The 14,789-nt window shown below is 32.1% G+C and overlaps 1 protein-coding gene across 3 annotated transcripts in view; it reads right to left on the bottom strand.

Moving 5' to 3' along the window:
- Positions 1-14,789, bottom strand: part of Unc-13-4a (BAI1 associated protein 3) — a 76,480-nt gene that overhangs the window by 32,267 nt on the left and 29,424 nt on the right. For all 3 annotated transcript variants that reach the window (XM_077415889.1, XM_077415890.1, XM_077415891.1), the window contains exons 2-3: positions 12,482-13,063; positions 10,263-10,504 (exon numbers count right to left, since the gene is read on the bottom strand). In XM_077415889.1, the coding sequence (XP_077272015.1) occupies positions 10,263-10,504; positions 12,482-12,679 (440 nt within the window). In that variant the 5' untranslated portion in view covers positions 12,680-13,063. The remainder of the gene's footprint in view (positions 1-10,262; positions 10,505-12,481; positions 13,064-14,789) is intronic.

Here is a 14,789-nt window from a genome sequence, read left to right as displayed (position 1 = left end):
ATTTCTACACCGTGATATTTTCAAAACTAAAAAAAGAAAACAAAAACTAATTCACGCTCTTAAAATATGATAAATAGTTTTTATCATTTTAAATCAAATCTGATCATTATTGAGCATCCTGTATAAACACGTACGTTTAAGGAGAATTTAACCTATCGTAACGATCTGTAAATAGTGGTGGTCGTCCATTATGTTGCACTTAGGACCGTCGCAACACTCCTTGACAATCTCGAGCACCCTTCATTGGCACGTTGCTGGCAACGTAGTTTCCAACGCTAATCGCCAATAACAGCTTCATCTCTGAAGAGCCTTTTAACAATAATAACTTGACAGATTTTGGATCGCTATAAAAATTGTTTGAATGAAAAATTGAAATTGTTATTAGTAACACATTTTAATTTTAAATATTATAGATATAGCTAGCTCGCAGCATTCTCAATAGATTTTTGAAGACATATGCGTAATTCAGAACGTAACTCAGAAATAATAAGCTGCAAAAACGAGATAAATATAAAATCGATGAGCATTGAGTTTTGTTGATTCTATATATATTCAACGCTAAGCATTACGCGAAACTCTTCAAACGGAGTTAACATCCAAAAATCCGCACCTCAATTTTGAGAATATATTCCCTGGAAATGCATTATGCATCTCGAAACATTATAGAACGCAATTTTCATAATAGCATGAGATAAAGATTCGCTGATCTCTCAATTGACTTGGAAATTTTGCTTTGGACATTGGATGTAAAGATATCGCGTTGCATTAATTGTAAGTATATTATATATGTAGGCTGCGTTCGGGGAGCGCGCTATTAGCGCTATTGCATCATTCTATCTTTATTGCTTATCAGGTATAAAACAATTAAGGATAAAATAAGCAAATAGCGCTAATGGCGCGCTCTCCAAACGCAGCCATAATGTTGCATTTGAAGCGAAAAATATTAAAAAAAAGACCTTTGAAAAATTTTCTAAAGAAAGCTATTTTATAATTTTATAAGTTTATCGTTATAAAACTGAACGTAATGCAAGAACACCGTAATCATAAAATACTAAGTAAGTTTCTGTAGCGTGCATTAATTATTTTTAAAATATATTTATTAATGGAAGCGTCTCCTTTTTCAATTAGGTACTGCATATTAATTTGTAATATATATCTACTTTATTATAATGCAAATAAATTTTTGAATACATAGCTCAGATATACCGCATGCACTTTTTTTTTAAAAAACTGAGATATTTATACTCGAATATCGAGATATCTATTTCAATTTCACAGTAAATATGTATATACATGTATAAGTATCTTCCTGAAATGACCTATATTTACTGAAAAGAACGTCTGGGAAGGTAATAAAGTTACAGAACTCATCTTGTTTTCGAGGATCGTAACGCTCCTCGAAAAACGGATTTCCGTATCGGAGTGTTTTTTGCTGAAATTACTGCAGTTCTACGAGCATCTTTGTCTACATAATGCAGGAGATTATTATATGTATATAGATGATAAACCCATCACGATGAAAGCACGGTGGTCAAGTTGGAAACCTTTTCATAAAGTTTTTTATGTGACACCGTTGGTGACCGTGCCATAAAGTTAATTCGTCATTTCAGGATCGCGATAGCTATTTTCGGTCGTCTCCGGCGCGCGCCCGTTACGGAGCATTTCCAAGCGTTTTCCACTTTTACGTACGCCCGGCGGCTATTTGCCGTTTTATTTCCCCTTTGTAATTTCATTCGCGACTCTACTGCGACTTTGCCTCTTTCTATTTACCTTGTCCCATAGTTATATGACGCGAGTTAAAGAGTGACGTTCACATAAACGAATATCGATCGGAAATAGTGGTGCAGAAAATAAGTGGTGAGTCCATTAAAAGCTTCAACGCATATGTTAACGTGCACAGTAGCTTTCTCTCGTAATAGTTCAAGGTTTTTAATTCCGATAGTCAATAATTCAAGATCACAATAGTTATTTGAAAATTTGTAGCGTAAGAGAAATTCAACGATTAAATAGCTGAAAAACTTATTATAAATCGAAGATGTAAAAATCCGAAGACATAATTTCTGAATATTAATTAAAACTTTGAACATATTTGTAAAATATTTATGAAGTAAATTAAGAAATTTGAAAATAATGTATAAAATTAAAAAGACGAAAAATGAAAACATAGAACAGAGATCCAAAAAACTAAATTTATATAAGGGAAAATTTTGTAAATTTGATATTTTAAGTATTTAAATTTATCAAATTAAGTCCAACATTTCTATTCAACATTTAATACGGAAAGGATCTTTACGGTTTTTGTCGGACTTTTAGTGAGGTACTAAAACTTTTAATATGTATGGGAACACGTTCCATTTATATCTATCTTCACCTTTCTTGGGCTTTCGACGATTTACGAGCAACCTTTCGAATAATTATGGCCACAACATATCGACAATATTTCTTCGCCTTACCCCGTAAATCCTTATTAGCAACAAAATTTATAACTTTAACATTGGTTGCAACACAGCTTTCTTACAAAACTGTTTCAAGTCTGTATATCTTCAACTAATAAAAAATTGTTAATGATGTCTGAATCAACTTATTATTTCTTAATAAAAATATATCTTTATCGTTGGTTTTTCAAGCTCTTTATCTATCGCAATCGCTCTTTTTCTATATATTTTATTGTTCACTATCTATATTATAAAATATATAGTATATGTTTAAGCGCTAATATTTCCTTCGCATTTTTTCTTCTTATTTTTTCTTAATTATATTATATTTAAATTCTTATAAACTTATTTTTACAACATTTATTTTTAATTATCTTTTATATAAAATAAAGGCAAATAAAACCACTTGATAAAAAGGAAAATAGAATTAGATATTTATCCAATTATTTGCGAGCAACAGTATTTTCATTAAAATATGATAAAAGTATCAATTTTAAAGGTTTTGTTGCACAACTTGAAAAATTATAAAATAGAAGACCGACCACGAATAGACGGTGAAATAGAAAGCACCAATATTGCTTTGGCGATTTGCTAACTTCAAGATCCTAAAGAACCGTTTGGGAACGAAACTTGTACGATCGCGGCAAAAGCCATCGAGTTAGCGATAAACAATGTTTCATCAATAAAGATTCAATAAAGATTCCCTTGAGAACTCTACTCAATTGGTTTGAAGTACAATACGGTAGTACAGTACATACAGTGCAGTACGAATTGACTCGTGCTGCCAATTCGGACAATGCATTACCAATACGGTTTCTACATGTCATAATGGAGATAAGTAGTAAACCGGACAACAAAGACATACGTAAAACGAAGTTAAGGAAATACGGTTATGCGAGACTCGATTTCTACATGACAAAATGTGACGGTCTCTTCCAAAGCGTACACGAGAGAAGAATATGTAAAAGCATTTCACCCAATAGGTGCTCCTTTGTGGCGTTTACGTTTGTTTGTTCTTAGAATGTTATTGTGTTATTATGTTCGGTATATGTTTGCTGAATATGTATCGTGGCGAACGTTTCTCGCGAAACAAAGAAGGAAAAGAAATTTTTTTGTTAAAATATATATCGCACAATTCTAATAAAGTTGTGATATGCGTCATATTATTAAAATTGATATCAGAAAATGTAATAGACAATTTGCGGAGACAATGAGAACTTTAATGCATCACGATTCGCTCGTTGCGTAACATTTAACAGAGTTTAATTAATTGAATGTTATTTACACATTGTCGAAAATTAGTTTCAACGCACGGTAATTTGCCGTTAATACTCTCTATATTGTGATCACGGATAAAAAGCACTTTACAACCGCTGCTACTCGTATTATGATAATGGAATGCATCAACGAACATCAACGAACATCCCAATATGCTCATTTTGTATTGAAAATATAATTATATATAAATTTTAATTTATTTTTAACACTTTTTATTAAAGAAAATCACACGTGCTCATCTCGTCTTTCAAAATTATCTCGCAGATTAAAAAGAAATATTATTATTAAATGATAACGTAAATGATTAATTGGAACAGCTAATGCAACATTAATTGAAATGCGTCAGACTAATCGAATAGTTGACGCAAGAAATTGTCGATTGAGCGAGAGGCACATTGTATCAGCCTACGTACACCTGTGTTCTCGAACGAATCGATAGACATAGACGCACACTCGCGAGCACAATTAGATAAAGCTCGATCTCTAGTAAAGGTGTTTACAAACTTGTTTACGATCGAGTAGCGAATAGAAAAGCGATAAGTAAAAGTTTACGTCTGCAAAAAATACTAACGCACATCGACGCTCTTACGTCGCTCGTAAATTTACAATTTTTATTTTCCTTTCAAAATCCTATCGTTTTATCAAATCTTGTTTTTATTATTAATATATGTCTTCTTTGCGTATTAAAGAAGTGGTAAATTTTAAAATAATTCTAAGTTATTAATCCATTTAATACTTAAAAAAAATATAAGTATGTAAATTTTATTATATCCATTCAATACTTAAAAGAAACAGAAAATGTGGATATATTATTTAAAAAATTTCTAAAAAATTTTAAAACATTTTTGAGATATAAATTTCTGTTTGTTTGTTTTTTATATTAATTAAAGTAAAAATTTATTCGTTAGAGTCTTAAGAACTTTCAACTTCTAGGTAACTGCAGCAAGAAATAGTTAAATAATTTCTATGATGGAAAAAGCATACTTTCATATAAATATCTTAAATCACACGATAATTCTTGTAAAATGAGCAAATATATATTTTACTGGGCAGACTGAGTCCTAATAAGAAGTTCGAAAGTTAAAATCTCTCTTCTAAAGTTTAGAACACTTCAATTTGAATTACATCAATTCGAGCTCTGCAAAAAGAACTTAATAAGTGAACTTTATTTTCCGTGACCTCCTTTGAGAGAAACAGTCCCTCTTAAGAAAATGTCAGACGTTACCATAACAGAGAACAACATTCTCTGCAATAACAAGCAGATTTGTATATCCCTGAGCGCACATTCTCTTTGTAAGCTATCACAGTGATACAATCATTGTAGGGGAAACTATTCTGCGATTCGTGCAACATCCTCCGTTACGCTTGAATTCGCTTAAACTGATTTGTTATTTTTTTCGTTGTTTGCTTGGATATTTTCAAGTATGCGAATAACTCCGGTAAATTTAGTTCTATTGCAGCTTTTACGAACTAAGAGTTCGTAATACTCGGAATAATATACTTTCAACTGAAAGGGCAAACCACAAATGTTCTAGAATTTGGAAAAGAATTTAAATATTTTCAGTAAAAAGCACATGAATCTAGTCAAGAGATAGAGGGCTTCAACTTCAAATTTAAAAATATGTTATTCGTAAAACTCATTTTATGAGTATAAATTTTATGAATTTTTTTACAAATAATAAATTAAACTTTCTGTTAATTATAAACATTGATACACTTACTTTAATTATTCAATTTCGATCTTGATATCATAATAAAACTTAAAATTTATATTAGATTTATATTAGACATTTATTACATAATATTCTTAAATAGTTTTATTATCAGGAATAAAAATCCTTTTAGTACTTATATATATATACATATATATATATATATATATATATATATATATATATATATATGTAATGCATCTTGAAAAAATTTTTTTAGTATTTTTACTTATTGAAATTGAGACACAAATGCAATAAATGTCAGATATGAACTTAAGATAACAGGATAAAAATCCAATAAATCTTAAAAAGTAAAATTAATGGAGTGAAGAATATGAAGACTGTAAAGCCAGCATAGAATACTTCCTGCATACACAATGAAATATGATATTGGCCGCTCACTAAATGATCTCTCTAAAAAAGTCGTGGGTTAAATTCCTGTTAAAGAAAGATTAAATGCAAGTAAAGCAGGGTACTAACAGTGGCACATGTTTCTCGTACATCGTTATAATACATGTCTCGTACTTCCATATTTCAAAGAAAGTTTCGCAAGGAAGCACGGAATGTTATGTCATCAAAACAGGACTGGTGCCAGCTTTCATTACAAAGTAATGAACTTTCCATTGTATATTTCCTTCCTTCACGCGGGTTTCTCGTCAACGTCGTCAACGTTGATTAAGTTACACCTGCTGTGTCTAACTTCATTTGCCAGTCTCAAGTGAGATGTCTCGCTAGGGGAGACATCGCCATTTTATCTAAAGCGAAGAGTGATTCTCCGTTAGAATAATCGAAGGAGTAACTACTAAGTGATTGAGCCAGTATTTTAATCTGTATACATGAGGGTGATTGTTGAGCTTTCAGTGATTTTTACGTGCCAATAAAAATTGTATTTATCTTCAAATAGATAAAAACATAACTTTTAAATGAGTTAAATACTTCTCTCACAGTCTATATAAAATAAGATTAAGAAAATTAAAGCATTATTCTTACAATACTTCCTTCTGTAATTATCAGGAAATAATCGTAAAAAGGAAATCGCGGATATATGAACAGATCCTTCTTCATTTTTCCCTGGAAGTAGGTCACTCTAAGGTCTTCGGTTTGTCTCTTTGTCAAAGCGTATCTGAGTTAAGATTCGCTGCTTGTACATGTAAGATATCCCATTGGGAAGGCGTCTCTCTTGTTACGGCAGGACATTTATCACTTCGTGACAGCTTTCAGCTTCATCAAGTATGAAGTTTCACGTGTTACAGATAAGAAATTCGTCAGGTGTTGATGCAACGGAAGAACGGTGATTTTTTGCATCGAGAGATTGCATTAACAAATATTTTATGCTATCGAAATTTTATACTCTAACGAAATCTTATACGGTTTTATACAGTGGAGTCGAGTGCTTATTATTTTTACTTAAAAATCATTATTGTTAAAATATGCAATTAATTTTTACGTGTTTTCATTTCGTATCGTTGCGATGTGCAATATTATCGATTTCCGTTTTTACAGCAAGGCGATTTGCAAACCGTTATAACATATCGATATAAGAATATCTCGTCATATCCCGTGCAAGATGAACAGCTCTGGAATTCGATAAACGGCGAGTAGCTTTTGTTGATCTAAAGTCAGTTTCGTGGGATTCCCGACTTCGAGGACGCTTGTACAAAGGATGTCATGCAGGAAGGATAGCAGCCTTTGATTACGGCGGCTTCCATGAATTGAGGTCATCGAATGGCCAGACCTCGATATGTCTCCTCCCTTTGACGGAAAGGATGGGTTCTCGGATTTAGGACAAACGGCAGGTTCTTTTCATTGATCGCTTTAAAAATTGCTGAAATTTTTTTTCGGCTTATAACGTTGAGAACGTTATTTTCATGATGACAGGCCTGAACGGGTTTGAAAATATTTATCGAAGCGAATAAATCGAATTTTTCTCCTCATAAATTCACCTCTTGATAAGATTTAGCTCTGCAACATTCGTGAAACTTCAATTATTCATCGTGCAAACTGGCGGGACAATTAATAAACGTGATTCTGCAAAAAAAATGAAAGATATTCATACGAATTAAATTTGGATGAGAATTAGACTATGATAGCACACAAAGCTTTGACAGAAAAAGTTTTATTTGAATATTAAATGTAAAATCGGAAAAATGTCCCGGAACGTTTCACGAGGGTCTTAGCCTGTCACTGTATTTTATGCGAGCATATAAATTTTAATTACACAGATAGCTTTTATTGCTAAAACTATGATATCGAACAACGACGCCTTTATTTTATATATAATCCTATAACATATAAGAGCAATCATAATAAATAAAAGCACAAATAATAAACATCTTATTTAAAAGATAAAAGTTATATTCGATAATTTTAAATAATTAAAAACATACAAATTTAAGCAAAATTAGAAATATACTACATTTATTATATATTATATATTATATATTATCACACAACAGAGAGGAGAGAGGAGAGCCGTTCTTAAATATTGATCGAGATGATTTAAAACTTTATCTATTTTTAGAGGTTGATCTAAATCATATATATATAATATGTGCTTTATTACATCTCAAATGTTATAATATTCATCACAAATAGAGATATAAAATACTAACTAAATACCAACTTATATATAATGATAATTTGCTAATTGTCTTTTTGACAAGATAATTTCGAGAAAATGTCATGAATTTCTTAATACATTTTTCTCTAATTTATCTCATGATAAATAAAACTAACTATATTTATTTCAGGTAAATATGATGGACCAATGTTTTTTCTTGTCAAATGCCACATAATCATGAGTTTTCTTACTTGTACAGAATCAACTCTAATATTCTTGCAACATATGTCGGTGTACGCGAACATGTCTCGAGAAAATATGGTATATGAACACATACAATGCAAACTTGCGCAAAAGAACACGAGCGTACTTTAGGTCAACTTTACTGCGCCTTTGTTGCAGGAGAAACGTGGAAGCTTGTCACTTATAAAGTTCAAAGGAGAGAAAGAAACAAGAGTTAAGATGTTTATTATTCTTGTGCTTGTTCTTTCCCGGGACCGACTGTGATAATAAACCTTGCATAAATCATAAACCTGTCGAGATAAGAGAATATTTTATTTGTGTAATCATCGATGCGTATGGTGTATACTTAATAATTTTCACAAATATTACATTTTATACGTATCTAGTTGCGTTAATCACAAATATTGTTATACAGTAAAATAAATCTGTCAAACTTCTTATAAAATTTAAAGTAAAATGGTTTTCTAAAATGTATTTGTAACCTTGTAAAAATTTTACCATTTTAATATTTAATTTAAAATAACAAAATTTTGATAACATAAAATTTAATAAATATACATTTAATAAATACACAAAGATGTACACATAATATTTTTGTAGAAAAGAGATGATATTACTTACTTGCTTCTAAAAAGGATTGATAAAATAAAGATGTTTCGATTTATATATTTTATATTCATTTTGCCTCTTTTCATGCATCTCTCTTAAGCACATTGCAAAAATATGCAAAAGCAAAATTAACGTTTGGTATTGCCCTATATTAGCATATTAGCCTATCGGCTTACAGATATCGCGTTGTTGAAATAGAAATCAAGTCATTGCAATTCTGTCCATAGAACATCTCAAATTTGCAACGTATGAAAACGTCACGAGAGGAAATCCAGGTTGATAGAAGTATTTGCTGAGAAGGTGCGCTAGAGAAAAGAAGAGAAGGCAGGCTTTAAAAAGAGATTAACAGCTCGCACTATAAATGGTCGGCTACGCTTATGAATATGCAACAAAGCAGCTCAAGAGAAAGGTCGCGATGCATCGCGGCGACCTTATTAAAAGTGCATTCGCCGCAATATGCACGCGAAATTCCACGGTGGAAATGCCACCATTGTTTGCACTTCTCTCCTGCGTCTTTCCAGTTGCAGTTCGTCATAATTTACAGATGTAATGGGAACTTATTAAGAGGTAGAGAGAAAGGGAGAGAGCGCGCGCGCGTGTGTGTGTCTCGAAAAGTCTCATGTGACTCGCTCTAAAGCGTTCTCCGATAGAAGCTGGGGATAAGAGAGAACGTTGTTAACTGGAAAGCTTAGCGCACAGCGCCAGCGTAACCGGATTAAAGCGTTGAATGGCTAGCTCACGCAACAGAGGCAGTGTCTTACTGGAAATCCGATTGAGACATTTGAAATTGTGCGAAGAGAATCTCGGAGATATTCGTGAGAATTCGACGAGCAATTAAACGAAATTATAGAGCGTGCATAAGGGATGCTCGTACGTTGGCGACAAAAAATAAGCTTAATTCCTTCGAAATACTATTTCTATTTATATCCAACTTCGTAAATGTTGCTAATTTGATGGAGTCACGTGAAGTGCGTTTGTCTTCCTAATTAATGATATATAACAATATAGTTCTATATAATAAGGATGTAATCAATTAATAGCTTTAACTTATTAATTGAATACATTGTCATTAAAATCATTCGTTATAGTTAAATTAAATATATTCTGTTTCAAAAATTTTATATTTCGAAATATTTGTATCAAGTGTATTATTTATGTATATATAATGTATTATGTTAATTTTTATATAAGTTTATTATTATCCAGCGTTGCGATTATTAATACCGTTCCATTATTATTTCATTTATATATAATTTCACTTTTGACAGTTATAGATTTATGTTATTGTGAACATTATTTCTTATTTTACTTATTTTAAAATTTATGACAATTCATATGCAGTCATGTATGTATTTGGAATATGTCTCGGAAATACGACACTTCTTCCGCGCTGGGAGATGCGCGCTCGTTATTCAAAGTACTTACCCGGAAGTAGCCTGTATGTCGACCTCCGGCCAGGATGGTCTACGACGGCAGAACATAAGAGGCGGTCGATCGCTGGATCCGCCGCTCCGTCGAAAGGAGCCGACTCGCCTCGGTGATGTGGCACCGCTTCCTGTCGCAGGATGTACCGTCAATCCCGAAGCTGGAGTGCACTCGAGAGTGCGTCTACGTGCTGAAAGAGAGCGCGTGTGCGACGACGTGACGGTTCCTGGCGGTGGCACAACCTAGGAGAAAAATATTAACAAATCAGATTCAAAGGTATTGTGCAAAATTCAATTGGAACGGCTAGTTAAAAGAAATAGTGAATATAATTGTGATATGTTTAATAATTATTCAACTTTAATATTTAATTTACTAAATCAAGATTTTGTGTTAATTATAATGATAATAATAATAATAATAATCAAAATATATATGTCGTTTAATTTAATTTAATAATCTATAAATTAAAATTAATTTAACTTAATTTTTAATTTATTAATTATAAATATTAGTAAGTAAGTTAAATATCTATTTCACAGGTAATTCAAATCGAAAATATTTATAAACGTTTATACAAAAGAAAAGAAATTAGACATTAAAATTGATAATACTTATTTTAGTACGTTTCTTGTAAAACATGTTCACCAATTCTTGTTTAACAGACGTTTCAATTAATGCATTGATGTCAATACAGATATTGTTTCATTAAAAATTGTTTCATTAAAACCCGTATCCACCGACCTTTTTTACGCATTGATATAAGGTTTAATAAAATCATATTTGGTCGTTCATTTAAATGAACGATGCTAGCTTTAAATATCGAATAATTGCAGCTAAACATTATTATGCGTTCGATACAACAATTTATCGCTGAAAATATGTCTCCATTCGTTTGCATAATAATATCTGTCATGCTTATTAGAGAAACGCGTCCCTATATTGATGCATCGTACATATTAATAAATTTCGATTGTAATCGGAAATCGTAATTTCGCATTGTTAAAATTTTCCTGGTGCATTATACTTAATGTTGTTCCAAATATAATTTATATTCCAATATTGATAATATCGGAAAATAATGTCACAAGAGAATTAAACTTTTTATGTCTGCATAAATTAACACCGATGTAATAAGCGGTTAATTACTGTCTCTAGTGCATATCGGCAATCAATAAATCGATTTTTCCACTAAATGGACAACAACGATCGCATCTCTGTCCGTCCTCGGATTGTAACACGTCCTCTTTAATGTTGCCTTTCTTGGTTTCTTTAATTAACGGAAAATACGGCCGTCCTTTGGTCGATCTTGTACTACTCCTTATAAGGAGTTAATCTTACAAGGAAAAGCCGCGTACTTGGGGTCACCGAATTGAAAAACGTTTTTACATAGTATAGTACTCTACTATGTAAAAACGTTTTTCAATTCGGTGACCCCAAGTACGCGGCTTTCCCTTGTTAGTTTCATGTAAATAGATTTTCTGTTAAAATTCGTATTGGAATTTATCGCGTTATTTAATCGAGAAAATTTGTGGTTTACGATCAATTACACACTAAAAAAATAAATGTTACCTTAGATAATGCAACTACTTGCTTGATTAATAAAAAAATATGTTAAACGAAGAGAATTAAAGTTGTTATCTTGCCAAATTCTTGCCATTTATACAATAGCATTCAATTATTTGAATGCGTGTTAGAAAAATATCGGTTATCAATAAAATCGTTCAATGTGATCAGGTAATTTAATTAATTTATACTTATTTCTTCAATTCAAAATAAACTCACAATACTGTACATTAGAACTATATGTATGTTGCAATTTATCTGAAAATCGCATATTTATTGAATTAATAAACAGACCATTAACATACAATAAGTTTGCTGAGAATTAAACACGATAAATGGATGCTCATGCAATAAATTATTGATTTATTACCAATAAGCGCTCATTGAATTTGTTTTTTGTTGTAAACGATAATAATATACTCTCAGCTTTAATCATTATATTATCAAGTAACGCGTTAAATTGGCTTAGAAATAAAAATAATCATTATTTATTAGCAATATTGTAATATTTTTTAAATTTTATATTAAAAAATAAATTATTTATATATATATATAGTAATTATATATATATATATATATATATATATATATATATATATATATATATATATAAGATTCTTCGCTCATTCCGCACGGCACATTCTAAGCGCACGTACCTTAGGAAAACCATGTGGCGTAGCTTGCTGAGCAGCGGCCGTGCTGGTGTTGGTCGTCGAGGTGACGCTTCCGGTAGAGCCACTCCTTCCAGTCTCGCCCTTCGAGTCTTCGCGACTGAAGGAGAACCTTTTTGGGCTCAGACTAAAACTAGCCACGCTGTTCGTCACGTACTCTTGCAGAGAGCTGAAGAAACTCATTTTTAACGTTGATGCGATGTTTCTTTTGTCGTTTTCTGCGTGAAAAAGCTGATATTGATTTTTCAAGCGATCGAATGTGTCATCGTCGTCTCCTCCTCGAATTCTTCCTTGGCTCGCTCTTAAGAACCGAATTGCCGTGATGCACCTCAAAATCTACAGGCATCGATCTTGCGGAAAATCGATCTGATACCGTTCACCGGCTGACTCATAGTGAAGAAAAGTCTCGCGACCTCGGAAACTTTTACGGTACTTCGTCGCGTCGCAATATCGATTTTCGGCTACGGCCATTTCTACTCGCCGCAGGAGTCATCGTACTTCGTCGAGTACTTAAGATATTGCACAGCCCCGACATTTCGGCTCGCGCCGTTGATTCGAGGCAATCATCTATGAAAAATTGAGAAGATAAAATTAGACCTGCACTACATAATTGACACGTGCTAAAAAATTAATAAATCTAATTTGGTATATAAAAATATTATTTTTCGGTAAATTTCATGTGATCGTAGTGAAGAAATCGTCTGACTTTTTATATAATGCAAATAAGAAACTAGGATAGAAGTTTATTACCCAGATTTTAACTTGTGCTATAAGAAACCTATCGCGTTGCCAACTTGCTAAAATGTTGCACGAACACATTAAGGGCATCTCTCAACTTTCCAACTTTCCAATTTTATAACTTTTTGAAAACTGTTCATCAACTACATTTAAACTTAAACACGTATCCTATGCAAAGATTAGCGATCGATTGCACACTATATTTAATGTTATTCGAGTTTTGGAGAATACGTATTGTATATTAGAATCATTTGTAAATTACGAATTATTTTATGTCCTATTAATTATAAAATTTCAGAAAAAATAGTAAGTCTGTTAACGACTTCATTAAAAAATATAGAAATACTAAATATTGAAAAATCTGTAAACGGCACAACGTTCATGTCATTAATTATTTATTGATCATAATTGAGTTACATTGCGCTCTACTAATGTGCTACGAGAACTCAAATCCCGTAGACCGAATATCCCGACATGATATTCTGTGATTCGTTCAAAAGTATCTGCCATGATCCGAGGGGCTAAAAGACCTAAAGTGGATTTGATAGAGCGTAATTACGAGATTTAGGATGACTTTTGAGGCTAGCTCGCAAGCTCTTTCTGGTCGGTTGGGGCATTTGTCCATTACCGCATGAGCCGCACATTAACTGAATCTCATTTGAAATACCGGGTTCCTGCGATTGAGAGTCGACCTGGAAGAGGAAACCGGTAAAGGGCCGTGGGGTTGGGCAAAATTAATCTGCGACCAGCTAAATTTCCGCTGCGGTGCTGCGTGACGACGCAAAATACATACACGCAAACAATAAATTAGACATAAGCGATGCAATTAAGACCGCGATTACGTATGATAAACAATCTTGCGAATCGGATATTCTTGCGGTTACTTTTCTCGACAGATATTTGTTTAATTGTATTAGTAGCAGAAAACTGTCAGTATAAAATTTATGTCATATTGCATCTCGTAAATTGTACATGCATGCATTGCAAATGAAATATCCCAAAAAATTTGCGAGTTTTATTAAAAAAAATTTTCGAGAGGCTCTCTCTCTTTTATTACTTGGGGTACAATTAAAAAACTACAAAATTAAAAACTACAAATTCTTTCAGATTATGATTTAAAAAAAAAATCAATTTCAAGTTGGGGTAAAACTGTGTTGAAAATGCCTTGAGAGAAATGTATATTACGTGTATTATATTTTATAAATATATACCTCCTCATATATATATTACTTATGTATACTAAATCATATTTTATAAGCAAAAGTGCGCATATTCATTTATTCATTATAATTATATTAAAGAAGCGTTAATTATTATTTCATCAAATGCAAGTAATTATTCAGCGGAAAGTTATCAGAAATAATGAAATTTATTAACAAAGTAAAGTAAGAAAAATCAAAGAGCTATCGCTCTGACGTAACCTTGGTGTAGTCCTGATTGGTTTGTCTTCTTTCTTATGCAACATAAACTACACAATCTGTGAGTGGCGTTATATCTCGGATATATGTAGTTGCTTTCGAGTAAACCGCTGTTAATTGCAATCGGTTACCCGAAT

Source organism: Temnothorax americanus, unplaced genomic scaffold (genome assembly GCF_048541705.1).
Source record: "Temnothorax americanus isolate GAGA-0224 unplaced genomic scaffold, ASM4854170v1 Scaffold4, whole genome shotgun sequence".
NCBI lineage: Eukaryota > Metazoa > Arthropoda > Insecta > Hymenoptera > Formicidae > Temnothorax > Temnothorax americanus.
The sequence above is the reverse complement of the archived record's forward strand: the minus strand, read 5'-3'. Positions and strand labels throughout refer to the sequence as shown.